The 14,962-nt window shown below is 40.2% G+C and overlaps 1 protein-coding gene across 1 annotated transcript in view; it reads left to right on the top strand.

Moving 5' to 3' along the window:
- Positions 1-1,922: 1,922 nt before the first annotated feature.
- The window catches only part of ZNF704 (zinc finger protein 704), a 95,628-nt gene continuing 82,588 nt past the window's right edge, over positions 1,923-14,962 (top strand). Inside the window, exon 1 of the mRNA XM_075214426.1 lies at positions 1,923-2,230. Within this exon, the coding sequence (XP_075070527.1) occupies positions 1,994-2,230 (237 nt within the window). The 5' untranslated portion in view covers positions 1,923-1,993. The remainder of the gene's footprint in view (positions 2,231-14,962) is intronic.

Here is a 14,962-nt window from a genome sequence, read left to right as displayed (position 1 = left end):
TGCAAAAGAAAAGAAACTACTTACCTTGCGGTCACGCGGTCACGTCAGCTGGTACTCGGGCTCCCTCCCTTGTCTCCTCCTCCGTGCGGCGCTCACAGTGAATGTCGGCCGTGATGTCATCCATTGCAGAGTGCAGCACAGAGGAGACACCCTCGCGAGAAGAACAATCAGCAGCACAGAATTGTAGAAAAGAAGAGAAGAGGACAGGAGAACAAGCCGATTAAAAGGTAAGTTAAGGGGGATTTTTTTTATTATTTCAAGGGACGCTGACAAGTGAATAAAAGTCACCTGGTCCTGGAGCATCATGGACCTTATCTCCCTGCTACATACTTCTACTTGTATTACTAATGGAGCATTATATATTATTCTCTTTGGCCCATTATAAGTTGTTATCCCTTAATTAACATAGTGGTGTAATTATCAAAACAGGTCACAATTTGGGGTCACAGTGGTGTATATGTCAGGTACCGCAGGCCTGGTCAGGGCACCCTGATATACAATGCCTGGCTTAAATGATATTGCATCGAAACAATACAAAAAGTGATTATAGTATAATAACTAGAGAGGATTTTTTGAACAGGGCGATTGAAAGGTAAGTATAGGGGGATTTGAAAAAAAAGTGATTTTATATATATATATATAATATATATATATCACTTTTTTTCTCATATATATATATATATATATATATATATATATGGTAACTATGTTTTCTATGGTTTTTTGGATGATCAGCTATCGTTATTGTTAGTGTATCTTATGTGCGGCCCAAACCAACTCGTCGTCTGCCAATGTGGCCCAGGGAAGCTAAAAGGTTGGACACCCCTGACCTATATAATAACATCAAGCCAGTGATGACACTTCAGTTAGCACCTATATAACAATAACAACAACAACAACAACAACAACAACATCAACACAGTGGTTATATTTTGGCTAGTTTATATATTATAGCAACAACACTGTGATAACACTAGTTTAGACTTAATATAATAATACCAAATCAGTGGTGACACTTCAATTTGTTATTATTTGTTATTATTTAGTTCTAAATAATAACAAGGCAGTCATAACATTTATAATCAGCCAACATTTTATAAAGCACCATGTATTCATTGGATCATGTTATTGACAATCTATATACATTGACATAAAATAGAGGGAATGCTGGGAAAAGGTTATATAGCTCTCGTGCACAAATAGCACATTAGGTACTTGTGGTAGATCTGAGACCGCCTTATTACAGGTCTATATGTCCTATGGGAAAAGTAGTACCTGTCTGTATATGTGACTCAATGTTATTAAGTAACATATGCCCGACAGAGGCACCTTGAAATTGGTGGAACATAGTTGTAATAATACAGATAGAGTGTATCATTTTGATATGCACTATATCTGTATTATTATTGCTCTTTTTACAGATTTTAGTTGCAGTGTAGTTTATATGATAACAAGCAATGATGGCACTTCAATTGGTGTTTGTATAACAAGACAAACAATGGTAACACTCAGATAGTCCCTATATAGCAACATATCATAGTTCACAGCACATTAGTTAGTCCCTGTATGATATATGGCCAGCCACAGGTCATTTAGTCCCTATATAATAATAAACCAATGGTAACACTTCAGATAGTCCCTATATAGCAACATATCATTAGTTAGTCCCTGTATGATATATGGCCAGCCACAGGTCATTTAGTCCCTATATAATAATAACCCAGTGGTGACACTTCAGTAAGTCTCTTTGTAACTCGGTGATAACTCCTCTATATGATGACTACAAGTGCCTGCCCTCTTTGTCACCTTCCAGAGAACTGAGCAGCTCCACTCCAGGATTTCCACTCCTGCACTGTTGGTGAGGATTTGGGGGCTTTGTGAGAAGGAGTTACCGGGCCATTGTATGGGGGGAGATGGGTGTACACGGGGAGGTGCAGAAATGACAGCTCCCAGGACCTGAGGGGGAGGAGACAGGACAGTCCCGGAGAAGAACATGCAGCCTCGCCGCCTCAGCAAGCGCTCCGTCCTTGGCAGTAAGGTGGGCACCTCAGATGTTGCCCTGAAGTGTGGCTTGCAGTGGACGCGTGCAGCACTGGGCATGGGGTCAGTCACTGTGGACGGACGTGGCAGGCAGAGAGAGGACGAGGAGGATGAAGAAGAGGAGATATTGGTGGTGGAGGAGGAAGCACAGAGACCCCCATGTCCCAGATATGTGAGGTGTCCCTTCAAGGTGGGTGCCAGCCTGGGGAATGCATGCCGAGGTGCAGCATCTCGGAGTGGGCGTGCTCGGGGTAGCCATGTGCTGCAGCATCCAGCTTGTTTCTATCTGTACCATGGTGTAACAAAGGAAACTAGTTCACATGACACTGCTCTCACTCGGGAACGTGTAAAGAAATGTTTTTCAGTTTTAGTGATTTGCAGCTAATGACTCTTTGTGCTTCTGCTGCCCATTCATCTATTGTATTGGAGCAACAAATGAATTAATAAGCTGCATAGTTGAGGTTTGGGACCGTATCGCCCCTTGTATCCAGCGATCCATGCAGCAGATAAACATTGGTACAGCGCTCACACCCCCTTTCTGTGGATAGAAAAACACGTGCCCCTCACCTCCTCTATTTTGGCTTATTATTTTCACCCTCTGTTTCTAATCTCCTCTATATATATACAGTATATGAGGTTAGAGTGTCAATACATTATATCTGCTAGGCAGTAATTTACCCCCCTAAGTGAACATCCAATATGTGGGTCTTTGTGTGACAGCACCCCCGGGAGTCACCTCTTTGGCATGGTGTTTCTGTAACAAAGGCTTGCAGCTAAGCTTGGATGCTATGGAAATACTTTTTCTAATCTAATCATAAAAAAAAAACAACATGACACCAACCTCCATCATTTCTCACATACTCTTCATTATCCATATACTCTCCTTCCAGTGTGAACGATGTAATAATAGAAAATAGATATGTACTGTATGTAGTGTAGAAGAGTGTAGAGTGGGAGTGACACATTCATTGGAATACAGAGCTTGTGTTACTGCTATGTCAGTTATAGGACCATATTGGATGTAATCAGTGTTTAAACAAAGAAATGGTGCAACATGTTTTTTTCTTCTCTGCCATGATATGATAAAAAGTCATAAACTGAGGTAAAGAAATCATCCAGAGGGCAATGATCACAGTAACTGAAGACCCCTTGGGGACACGGTCTGGGTTTTAAATGTGGACAGTCCTCATAGACTATAAAACACCATTATATAAAAGTATCCCCTGGCCACACGTTAGTAAATAGGTAGATGCTTCATTTGCATTAAATCCCCTGTGCTTGGCATAAAAACCTTTAATTCCTGGATATTTGTTAGTCCTGGGGAATTTCAGTTTATCACCATTTGTTTAGCGGTAAATAAATGGGAATGTAATGTATGGTGCAATGCTTTAGCTTCCCCTGGAATTTGTTTAAATTCTTAGACTACCCAGGTGCTTTCTTTTATCATTTTATTTATTTTTGTGTAATGATGATAGTTAAGCCTTTATTTTGCTAGTTGGAGTCCAAATTGAATTGCCTGCAATAATAGCACATAATACAATGTTTGTGAATTTTTTCCCCCATTGCTTTTGCCAAATGAGAGGAAACACAGAAAATATGTAGAATTTAGTTGAACAGCACACTTAAATTTAGGGATAACAGGTATGTGAGTATGCATGTTCGACACAAAAATAGGGACCTGAGATAAGGTTATATTTAGCTTCATTATAACAAGCACAGTGTAAATTTGAACTAATAGTGTCAGGATCTGGTAGTTACCATAACAGGTGTTATCCCTGTCTCCAGCAGGAAATATCTCTGGTCAAGTAACTATTTAAACCCTTCATACTATGGCCTGAACCTATAAATATATTTCCTGGCCCTCCAATCTTTATAAAACATATACCAGCACAAAACTGTGATATATAGTAGATGTTCACACTGTAATATTAGGTATTGGGTGAAGATACAACGGACAGGCTTTGTCCTCTGAGACAGGAAGAGCTGGTTGTCACAGGAAGGTTGATGTGAAGCTATAAATCTATTGGGAATCTTATTTTTGCTGGTGTCATGTGCAGACTTCTTCAGCCAATTTAGTTGTTTTTAATCATGAAGTAAGAAATGCACTTTGTAATCTGCTCATTCTACTCACACCCTCACTCCCCAGGAGGACCAGACCTGTTTCCATTGACCTTCTGTCTATGGCCACAGATCTAGTCACTTGAAAATTTAGGCCTAATAAACCTGTAGCATGCGACAAACACTGGTGGTTTCTCCAGTGATGATAAATCCCACGCTGAATAAATTGCTGGTACTAAACAATATATTCACATAATACATCTGTCCCCATCTACAGTGTGAGGTCACGCCCCTTTTCTAGTAGGCCATGTCTCTTTTGGCTTTTGGAAATCAGGATTGTCCCATGAAAATCGGGACTGTTAGCAGATATAATGTAATGTGACATCTTTGTAAACTGTCCCTAATTTTTCGGTGGCCAGGGGTAATAGTATAACATATGACACCAGCAGCTATCTTGCCAAAATGATGAAGCCAAATATGCAGTGTGGGCCATTTGTAAGAGTGCACACCAAAATCTTTTTTTTTTTCCATTTGTGATATGAAATAATGTCAGAATTCAAAAAAGTATTATTTTGAGATGATGAATATATTATTATTATTATTATTATTAATAATAATATTATTATTAGTATTAATATTTTTAAAATGTAATCGTTCTACATTAATAATTGCCAATTTTTACTTTCTACTATAATGACTTAATTATTTTACTCCTACCATATCTTTCCACTGTGCAATTTTAGTTGCAACAGTCTCAATTTGAGGGACGGTACCAGGCGCGGGCTGGCAAATTTCAGCCCGGGGGGCAGCACAGGTGGCCACATCACATGACACACGATGCGGCCGCCTCATTGATGACGCGGCCGCCTGTGCGCTGCCGCGGCGGCACCGCATGTCATGTTATGCGCCGCTGGTAATCAGGTAAAATTGCATACACTGGGGGGGGGCGACCGGCCCAAACAGCGGTTAGACTGAGCGGCCCGGGAAGCCGATGCCCCCCGAGCCAGCCCGCCCTTGGACGGTACTACCGGCCTACTTTTCTGGAGTTTTGTCCCAATTTTGTGTCAGTCGGGTGATGGCCCTTCAGAGCTGCGTGTACCAGCAGCAGGTGGATTAAAGAATTGTATGTAACCCCCTGTCACTGTGTGTAGTGTGGGGTGCAAAGGGTACACAGTGCACCTCCTTCTCAAGCCCTGGCAAGCTGATGGGCATGGGTGTAAATGATCAGGGGGTCCCTGCACATGCAGGTGTTTCTTTGTAGTTAGTGGGACACAGGTAATGTCACTTTGGTGCAGTGTAATAGAAGTCACAATAATTTGGGCGCCAGACCATCTCTATAACAAACTGAACTTTTATTTACACTCTTCCTCCAGCACGATAATCATAATGGTTGCAGCAATAAAGAAATATATGTACAGCTCCTTACTCTCTCCAGCACAGTTCTTAATGAGCAATACGAATATGGTTGCAAATATATCTCATTACTCCTCCTGCACAGTTCTTAATGTTATCCAGATGTTATGTAACATAAATCATTGGTCTCTCTTGCACTCCATACTCACTGCAGATACCCTTTCTGCAGGGGCACATGCATGGATGCTAATAGGCAGGCAGCCTCTCCTCCATGCAGCTCTGACACACTCTGTGTACCTCTCAACTGCAGCTCATCCCTCCTCTGCGGGGCTGATGTCTCCTGTGCTCTGACACGTCACTCTGTGTACTCTCAGCCTCAGGATCTGACACTACAGCTACCAGGCCTCTTGTAGCAGCCCTCACTCCAGGGCCTCTTCCATGCAAAGTGTCCCCCTCTCTCTTGGGTTCTCTATAGTGGCATGGAGTTCTCCCCCTCATCCAGTGCACACATTCCTTGCCCTGGCTCAGTCACCATGCTCAGACTTCCAGGCAATGCTGGGGGAGCCTGGGAGCTTCCACCCCAGGTCCCCAGCTACAACTCTCTTCTTCTTGATGTCTCCACTCTCCCTATCTCCTTTTCCCCTTTGCTGACAGCCCCTCCTTCCTCTCCCTCAGTCTCCAGGCTGGGCTGGGTTATCCCCATGGTAACCTGTTTATGTAACTTTTCATAAACTATTAGCTTACCCTCTAGGTGACCCCTCCTGAATTCACTGAGGTAAAGGTTTAACTAAAACACCACTAGGGGGGTGTTACATGTATTTAGAGGGTTGGACTGGGTGCAACCCCAAATAGAAGGTGGTGTGCCCATTCTAGATGACGCACTATTTCCAGATTTCACAATTGGAAATGTTGGGAATTGTGTATATCACTATCCACATAAACCATATGTTAATGCCCTCTTTTCCATTACAGAAATAGTTGTCCATTATTATTGTGCATTGTTAAGCACATTAATTAACATATTAAGAAATCCATCTGGCCCGGCTGGTGCTTTAGGTGCACTTTTGGGGCTATGGTAGGATTTTGATGACAGAAATGTTCTCCCATGGATGGAATGTGCTATTGTGGTATGCAGACAGATGTCAGGTGTAAAGATTTAATACTTTTGTAATGCTTTTCTGTAAAAGCATAGAGATGCACATTGCTGACTGGTTCCTTGACTGATCAAAGGTCAGAGACCAGGCTTCACGGAGAGACAATACCTGGTGAAATCCGGCCATTCAGCTTGATTGCCAACTTACCAAATATTTCCAATTAGGTCAGTCATTGGTGACCAATACCGGTAGATCAGTGGTTGGACTAATCAACTAGATGACATAGCGCTGAGTTAGTGCAGTTGGCTGCACATATATTGATGGAGGTGCCACATAAAATACAGTTTAAATGCTGGTAGTCAAAGGTTAGCAGAGTGGGTACACAATATGAGCAGAATGAGAATCACTAGAGCATGGCAAACACAAGACTCAAACAAAGAGTATATCAGGAATATCTATTTGTAGGCCAAACAGGTAACTGACAACAAGGACTAAGATAGATTCTTGTCAGGTAGTGCTGATCATCTTCATTAAGGGCGAATTCTTGTGCAAGAGGTAGTGTTCTGCTATTCAACAATATCTGCTGGATGGTACGTGGCTGAGTATCTTGGAGTTTCTCAGGGTATTTCCGTCTTAATAATTAAGGAGCTTGGACATATTATTCTTTTTGTAGATGCCCTGTGCATGACATACTTTCTCTTTTTTGTGCAGGAAATTATTGTAGGAAATGTCAGCCATCGGTAGAACCCAGTCATTTTAGAAATGGCAAATATACTATCAAAGGTATCTAATTAGTATATTTTATCTAGTCACTGGATTGAGGATTGAAGGCAGTCCATAAATTGCTATTAAGATTAAGAGCATTTCAAAATTGCTTAAAAACCATTAGATCCATTGTACTCGCTGGTTAGAGGCATCAGAATACTTACATGATCAGCAGTTCTGTATTTTTTCCAGAAGAGACCCCATAACCATTAAGGCATTAAGTGGATTATTTTTGTGAGTTGATCAACAACTACTAGGATTGTAGTCATGACCTTCAATGATGGTAGATCCAAAATGAAAACCATGGCGATTGAACCCCATAGACAAGATGGAACAGACAATGGCTGCAATAATCCAAATGGAAAAGTTTGGGGAGTCTTAAACTGGGTACAGGTATTGCAATATGATGCAGACTTTTACCTCCTCTTTTTGTGTTTTGCTCACGAGAATGCGTGGGAAAGCAATTTGTGGATCTTACGGATATCTTTGTGACCTTCCTGTGTTGAACCATGTTGATGTTAGTAGCAACTTCCAGTGCAAATAACTCACAGGGAGTTGTCATGGAGGGGATTGTCCTTTCTGACTTGACCTGGAATCAATGAGCATGGTAATTTAAGTGCAATACTTTCTAATAGAGATCTCCGCTATGTGCATGCTGTTACGATGGCTAAAGTCTTTGTTTTTCACATCATAATTCTATTGTGCAGCAGTCACTTGGTGGGATAAAAGGCACATGTGTGGAATTGTGCAGTCTTCTCTTCCATTTGGCAAATCCTATTAACCTCTAAACCTTTTTAACATTCCTAGGAGTTGGTCAATCTATTACAGCCTGAGCCTTTCTAGGATCCATGTACAAACCTTGAGGTGAGATGATATAGCTCTGAAACCTAGCTTGTGTCTTGTGGAATTCACATGTTTCCAATTTGATGTGTAAGTGATGTTTATGAAGACGTTCCAGCACAGTTCAAACTTTTTCTTGATGCCCTTACAGAAAGTTTGAGGAAATTAGTATGTAATATAGATAAACAATGAATTGGTTGAGTCAATCCTTAGTTATGTAATTTATAAAATGTTTCAGTGACATTGCATAGTCTTGAGGACATCAACTGATTTTATACTATCTATATGTTGTTCAAAAGGCAGACTTTCATTAATCACCACATCATATGTGGATTAAATTGCTCCCTGTGAATCAAATTAGGAAAGATTTTGACTGAATGAAACTTGTTCAGGAATTCTGAGATATGTGGGAGTGGACCTTTCTTGATCATAATTTTATTCAATTTCCCATAGTCAATAGAATGACATAATGAACCAACCTTTTCCTTAGGTGCATCCGCTCGAGATGTATAGGCATAAATAAAACTATTTGCTTTGTTATATTTTTAAGTACTTCCTTAGAAAAGGGTCTATGAATCTCATACATTTCTATTATAGAGGACTTAGCTCATCCTTAGATGGGCAAATCTCCTGTAGAAATAGTCTTGATTCCCATTAAATAGATGGCTTTTGCATGGCCAAATAAGGAATTCCCCAAACAATAGTGATAAGCAGGAAGGTAAACGTCTCATAATGTTTGGAGATGCAAGAACCAGGGACTTAGTTTTGTGATTAACTGGAACAAGGGTGAACTGTCTATGGTTCCCATTTATAGTGGTGTCTGTTTTTCATAAAACTCTAGTTCAGGCCTGTTCAACCTGCGGCCCTCCAGGTGTTGTGAAACTACAAGTCCCAGCATGCCCTTCCAGCTATCAACTGGTTGTCTACCCGCAAAGCATGCTGGGGCTTGTAGTTTTACAACATCTGGAGGGCCGCAGGTTGGACAGGCCTGGTCTAGTTGGTTATTCTATAATGCCCATAAAATTACCATTTCTCAATTGCAGCTACAAAGTTGAGGGAATATTGCATTAAATTACTGAGGAACCTCAGATATCACAGCCTCTGCCAAGGTGGCCTCTATCTTACAGGTCTACTGAAACAATTCCGTACATAGTGTCAGGGTTTGCCACACTAAAGACACAGATTCTCCTGATGTTGCTGCTCTCTTTTTTCATTAAGACTTCGCTTATGAAGCTCAGCCTCAAGCTTTTGAGCTTCCCAAATAATTTGAAACCATTTGCTTCTGCTAATTTGAACAAGTCCAGGTAGAGACCCATCTTTCCTGTCTACATTAAATCAATTAAATATCAATGCAGAAACATTTGTGGACAAAATCTTCAAAAGCATCTGCTTGAGATATTTCATCTTTGATTGTATCAGAAAGTCCTTTTCAGTAGATAGTTAGATGTGCCGTAGGGCTCCATGTGATGTTAAGAATCCATATCAGAAAATCTACTCTATATTGTGCTTCTGACCGTCTTCCCTGACGTAGGTACACTAAAGATGCATTAGCAGTGGCACTCTGATTAATTGGTCCAACAAGATAGAACGGTTCTCTAGTACTGGACTCTTGCTCTTCATAAGGGGAAAAGGATCAACTGATCTTTGAGCTCATGGACATCTGTTTGTAATTGAAGTATTGACCTCTTTGTTCGTCTTATGGCTAAGTGGATGAAGAAAAGTTGCAAGCAAGTTCAGTAAATAAGATGAACAGACTGAGCATAGTCAGCTGGGCTCAGTACACTATACTGGTAGGTATATATAAGCAGAGTTGGTACACAAGATAAGCAGACTGAGAATCACTGATGCAGGGCAAACATAAAATTCAAGGAAATATTATATCAGACACAATCTACTTATAGGCCCAAACAGGGCATCTAAAAAGGCTTCTTGTAAGATAGTCTTTAAACTTCATGATGAAGTTCTCATTTGGAAATGCACTAACCAACTGTGGGACCTATCACAGACAGATGTATTTATTTTGAAAACAATTAAAACACTATAATTGTATACAACTAGACTCCAGTAAATTAATTATTTGACCTCTGAAGATGACTGGTTTATTTAGGTGCATCTTAGACAATAATTGAGTACCTATTTATTTTTCCATTTTGCTGTTTTTTATATTAAAATTAGTTAAGAAAAAGCTTTTATTTATTTGATGTTGCACAACATGTTATGTTGATCAGTGGTACGAATTGCTTCCGTGACGTTAGGAAAATTACAAAGGCGGTGAATAATTTTATAGGCACTGTATGTATGAAAATATTTAGTTTATAAATAGGGAGCTAATACATCTACATTTTAGTGAGCAGTAGTCAGCTGATACTACAAACCAATAGGTACAGTGTTGTGTACATGCCTGTCCTGTGCTCCTTCCTAGTTCCAAATAAGAGACCAAAAAATATATCACTTTATCGCTCACAATGATTCACTTAATGGGCATCCAGTCCTGTGTAATATAGAAACTATACTAGAGCTAGGCAAAGTTTGCACAAATCAATTATCACAGTGGAACCGTCCGTTTCGCAGAGGTAGGAAATTTCGGCGATACAATCTCTGACTTCCGCTTTTGCTTCGATATTTTGTGAGAAAGGCATTTCACACCGAACTTGTAAATTTGAATTTGCTGAATTTATAGCCTATAAATAGAGCTGGGACGACAGAGCATGCTGCTGTATGGTGTACTTAGGGTGGTACTAGGAACAATTGAGGCCAAACTAAGCTGGATGAAACAGAAGAAACAAACCTTAAAGGTGCAAAAAATTATTGAAGATTATTGTCTAACATATATTAAATAAAATCAGTAAAAAATTAATCACAATGTTTAAAAATAGTTGTCACATGAGCATAATGAGGCATATATTTGTGTAATTAACATTTAACTGGATATTATATCATATAAATAACAAAGACTGGTATTAAAACATTTTTATATATCATATGGCTATCAGTAAATAAGTCAAATAATCCATTTTTTAACTTATTTTCTGAGATTCCTATGATATATAATGATGTTTAATCCAGTTAAGTAACCCAACTAACTGAATTCAGTGCTTCCATATTTACATCTCCTTCTTATATCCAACTGTGTCAAAAAGAAGGATTCATTAATAATACGGAGTGTATCATTTTAGATATATTGTAACACAAATTCCATAATTCATCTTATGTTTCTTTTGTGAAACACATAATGATTCCTGACACTGTTAACTATTATGCAAGCAAATGAGCTGTCATAGGTTTTTCTCGCATGCTGAGCAAATGACACCATCACAGATGCACTACACATAGACGTAGCTCTTCAAATCTATTTTATTATAGTGTGTGCTTTTTTTTTGTTTGTTTGTTCCAACTTGATAGTCATTTGTGACAAGAAAATATACTGCTGGTGCCAGGAGACAGAATCTTTCTGGTGATCCATAGTTCATTGCCAGTTAAAAGGTCTACTTATTTCTATGATGTCGTTATCTGAGCAGGGCATCATATACCCAATTAAAGTTCTTGGTCTGTAGATTTGCAGAAAAATATTGGCATTGTAATCGTTTGCACTGTTTCAGAGTTAGTTCACAAAACGTTCGCCCGCATTACCATTGTCCTCTGAAAAATGTGATCATTGGCAATACATCTGTGCACCTGCTAGTTGCTCTGGAAACTGTGACAGTTAATGAACTTTCCCTGTGCACCTGCTAGGTGACTTGGAACATGTGACCTGCTGGGTTGTCTGAAAACTGTGACAGTTATTTGCAGCCACATATATCTGCGTCTTGCAGGGACCTCAATCATGGACTGCTGTGTTATTTCAGTATTCACTTATCCTCGCTTTCTTTACAACAAACATTTTAAGAGGCCGCCCTTGAGGACGTTGACTTAATGGAACCCCTACATGTTGTCCAAAGCGCGCAGTTCAAAGATCTTACAGTCAAGAATATTATTGTCACAATCAACATATAACAAAAACAACTGATATACCGATTACAGTGGACTTGACGTATTCACCTCATTGCTACTCTTTGGGTCTTATGGACGTGCAATGTGTGAACTGTGGTGCCCTACATTTTTTTGTAGAGGCGATTAATGGCCATTTTGCAGTCTGCTGTCACAATGGGAAGGTTTTGTTGCCCCATGTGGTTGATCCACCATATTTAGCAGAACTGTTTATGACAAATATCCTCAAATTATTTAATCATCTCCATGATATCCTCAGTTTCAACTCTGCATTTGCCTTTGCATCTTTCAAAGCAAATATTGGTGAGTTGTCTGGCCACGGACCATATAGGGCCTTATCTGTTACTCATTCTAATATATAGAGCCTTTTCGGATGCTCAGTGTAATATTCAGAGTTTTATCTTGTGACTTCTCTAATAAGCAGAACCTTATCTGGTATAAGCAGAGTCTAACATGTAGTCCAGTCTAATATGCAGAGCCACTTTTGATGCCCATTTAAATATTAAGAGCTTCTTCTGCACCCATACTAATATGTAGTCTTTTTATTTATGTAAATATTGTAAATATTTTTAAATTGTTGGGAGAAGAAATGTTGCTGATGATGGGGATCATTTCTCTAAGACTATGGGGGCACCTGGCATTGAACCTGCTAGAAGGGGATGCTAGTTATTGATATATTTTGGTGGAATTAGGCTGTGATTGTGTGAGCCGACAAGATTATGTTATGAAGTATTGATGTATTAATATTTATTTTCTAATCGGTTTTTAATAAAATCAAATGCTAAAATAAGTATATTTAAAATCAGAAAACAATATTATTTTTCCTATCTTTACCTGTCGTGCTACTGCATCCTGCTGTCTGTACAGGCAACGCTGGATATTGTATAGGAGACTCCATTCACCTTCTCTGTTCTGATTGGATGCAGTTCAAAATATGGGCATTTTTAGCCTATGCTTAGCAATTCCTGTCTCCCCTCTTCATTCTGATTGGATGCAGATTGCTGAGCAATTGTTTCACCAATGTTACCTAGTGAGTCGGCAGGTATTATTTTTATTCTACCCAAACATATTTTATATTGTTTTTTTATGAGGACACATAGGGCTTTTTTTGGCGACATCATCAAGTAAATATAATTTTAATTAATACTCATTATGGGCCTCATGTAGAGTTGGAGGCATTTTGCGTAGTAAATGCAGATGTAAAATGCCTCCAATAAAATCCGCATACGTCCAACTATACATGAGGATTGCACTTTTCCATTAATCTTATCTTAGCTATTTTTTTTTTTAGTTTTCTATTTTGCACCTGTAAACTGTGATTGTTTGAATATGTAATAACATACAATATCCATCACATTGACATTTGAGACAATGGGGTCTGCTTATCAGCGGTGCTAAGTCTAAACTCCAGAACGGCTTTGCAATTTATGAAAGGTTTATCGTTGGAGAAATCACAGATTTGCCACTGGAGGAAATTTCATTCTTATCCTTATTTTCGCCACTATAAATTCATCATTCATCTTACAGCACTGCCATTTCTATTGCCAAACAAACAGACTTCACATCTTTCCATCCAGTCTTCTAACCCACGTCGCCTCTTTGCCACCATCAATTCACTTCTCTTCCCACCTGCACCTTATTCCCCTTCCTGCCTCATAGCCTGTCACGCTGCCTAGGATTCTCGGATCCTAATCTGCCAAGTTTGAGGCTGCTCTACCAGAGGCGCAGAGTCTAACGTAGAGGCTGGTCGTCTCCAAGGACCCTCGTAAGAAGGTGTGGGTTTAGCTGCTTCCACTAGAGAGTACTCGGCAGGATTAGCAGGATACAGTCAGGGGTAGGACAGAATCAGACTAAGACGATAGGATCTGCGGACAGCAGGGAGTAAACACCCGGACAGTCTGGGGGGGGGGGGGGGCAGATTATTACCACTGAAATGGTGGAGATGAAAGTGATTATTAGCGGCTGCAGGGTATTACCACTGGAATGGTGTGATGAGAGCGATGAACTGCGGCTGCAGAGTATTACCACTGAAATGGTGGAGAGCGATGAACCTTAGCTGCAGAGTATATCACTGGAATGGTGGAGAGCGATGAACTGCGGCTGCAGAGTATTACCACTGAAATGGTGGAGCGCTATGAACTGCGGCAGCAGAGTATACCACTGGAATGGTGGAGAGCAATGGACTGCGGCTGCAGAGTATACCACCGGAATACTGGAGAGCGATGAACTGCGGCTGCAGAGTATTACCACTGGAATGGTGGAGAGCGATGAACTTCGGCTGCGGAGTATACCACCGGAATACTGGGGGGGCCATGAACTGCAGCTGCACAGTATACCACTGGAATGGTGGAGAGCGATGAACTTCGGCTGCAGAGTATACCACCGGAATACTGGGGGGCGATGAACTGCAGCTGCACAGTATACCACTGGAATGGTGGAGAGCGATGAACTTCGGCTACAGAGTATACCACTTGAATGGTGGAGATGAAAATGATGCAACCTACAAAGAACAGGTATAGACCTAAAGAACAGGCACTGGGTAGAGGGAGGAGGTGCCTTAAGAGCAATTTTCTAATAATTTCACAGATTCTCAATGTGATTGAGGTCCAGGCTTTGATGGGGATATTTCACAAAATTCTTTGTCTTTGTTTTTAAGACATTCCAATATTGTTTTTATTGTTTCTCTCAAGTTCGAGGTCTGTTGCAGACTACAGCAGGTTTTCTACCAAGATTCACCTATATCTTGCTTTATCCATTTTGTTCTCTGTTTTGACAAGCTTTCCTGTCCCTGAAGCAGAAAGGCATCCCTTTAGCATTATGATACC

This window comes from Mixophyes fleayi, chromosome 5, assembly GCF_038048845.1.
Source record: "Mixophyes fleayi isolate aMixFle1 chromosome 5, aMixFle1.hap1, whole genome shotgun sequence".
Lineage (NCBI taxonomy): Eukaryota > Metazoa > Chordata > Amphibia > Anura > Limnodynastidae > Mixophyes > Mixophyes fleayi.
Note: the sequence above shows the minus strand (reverse complement) of the source record. Positions and strands in the feature narration are given on the sequence as shown.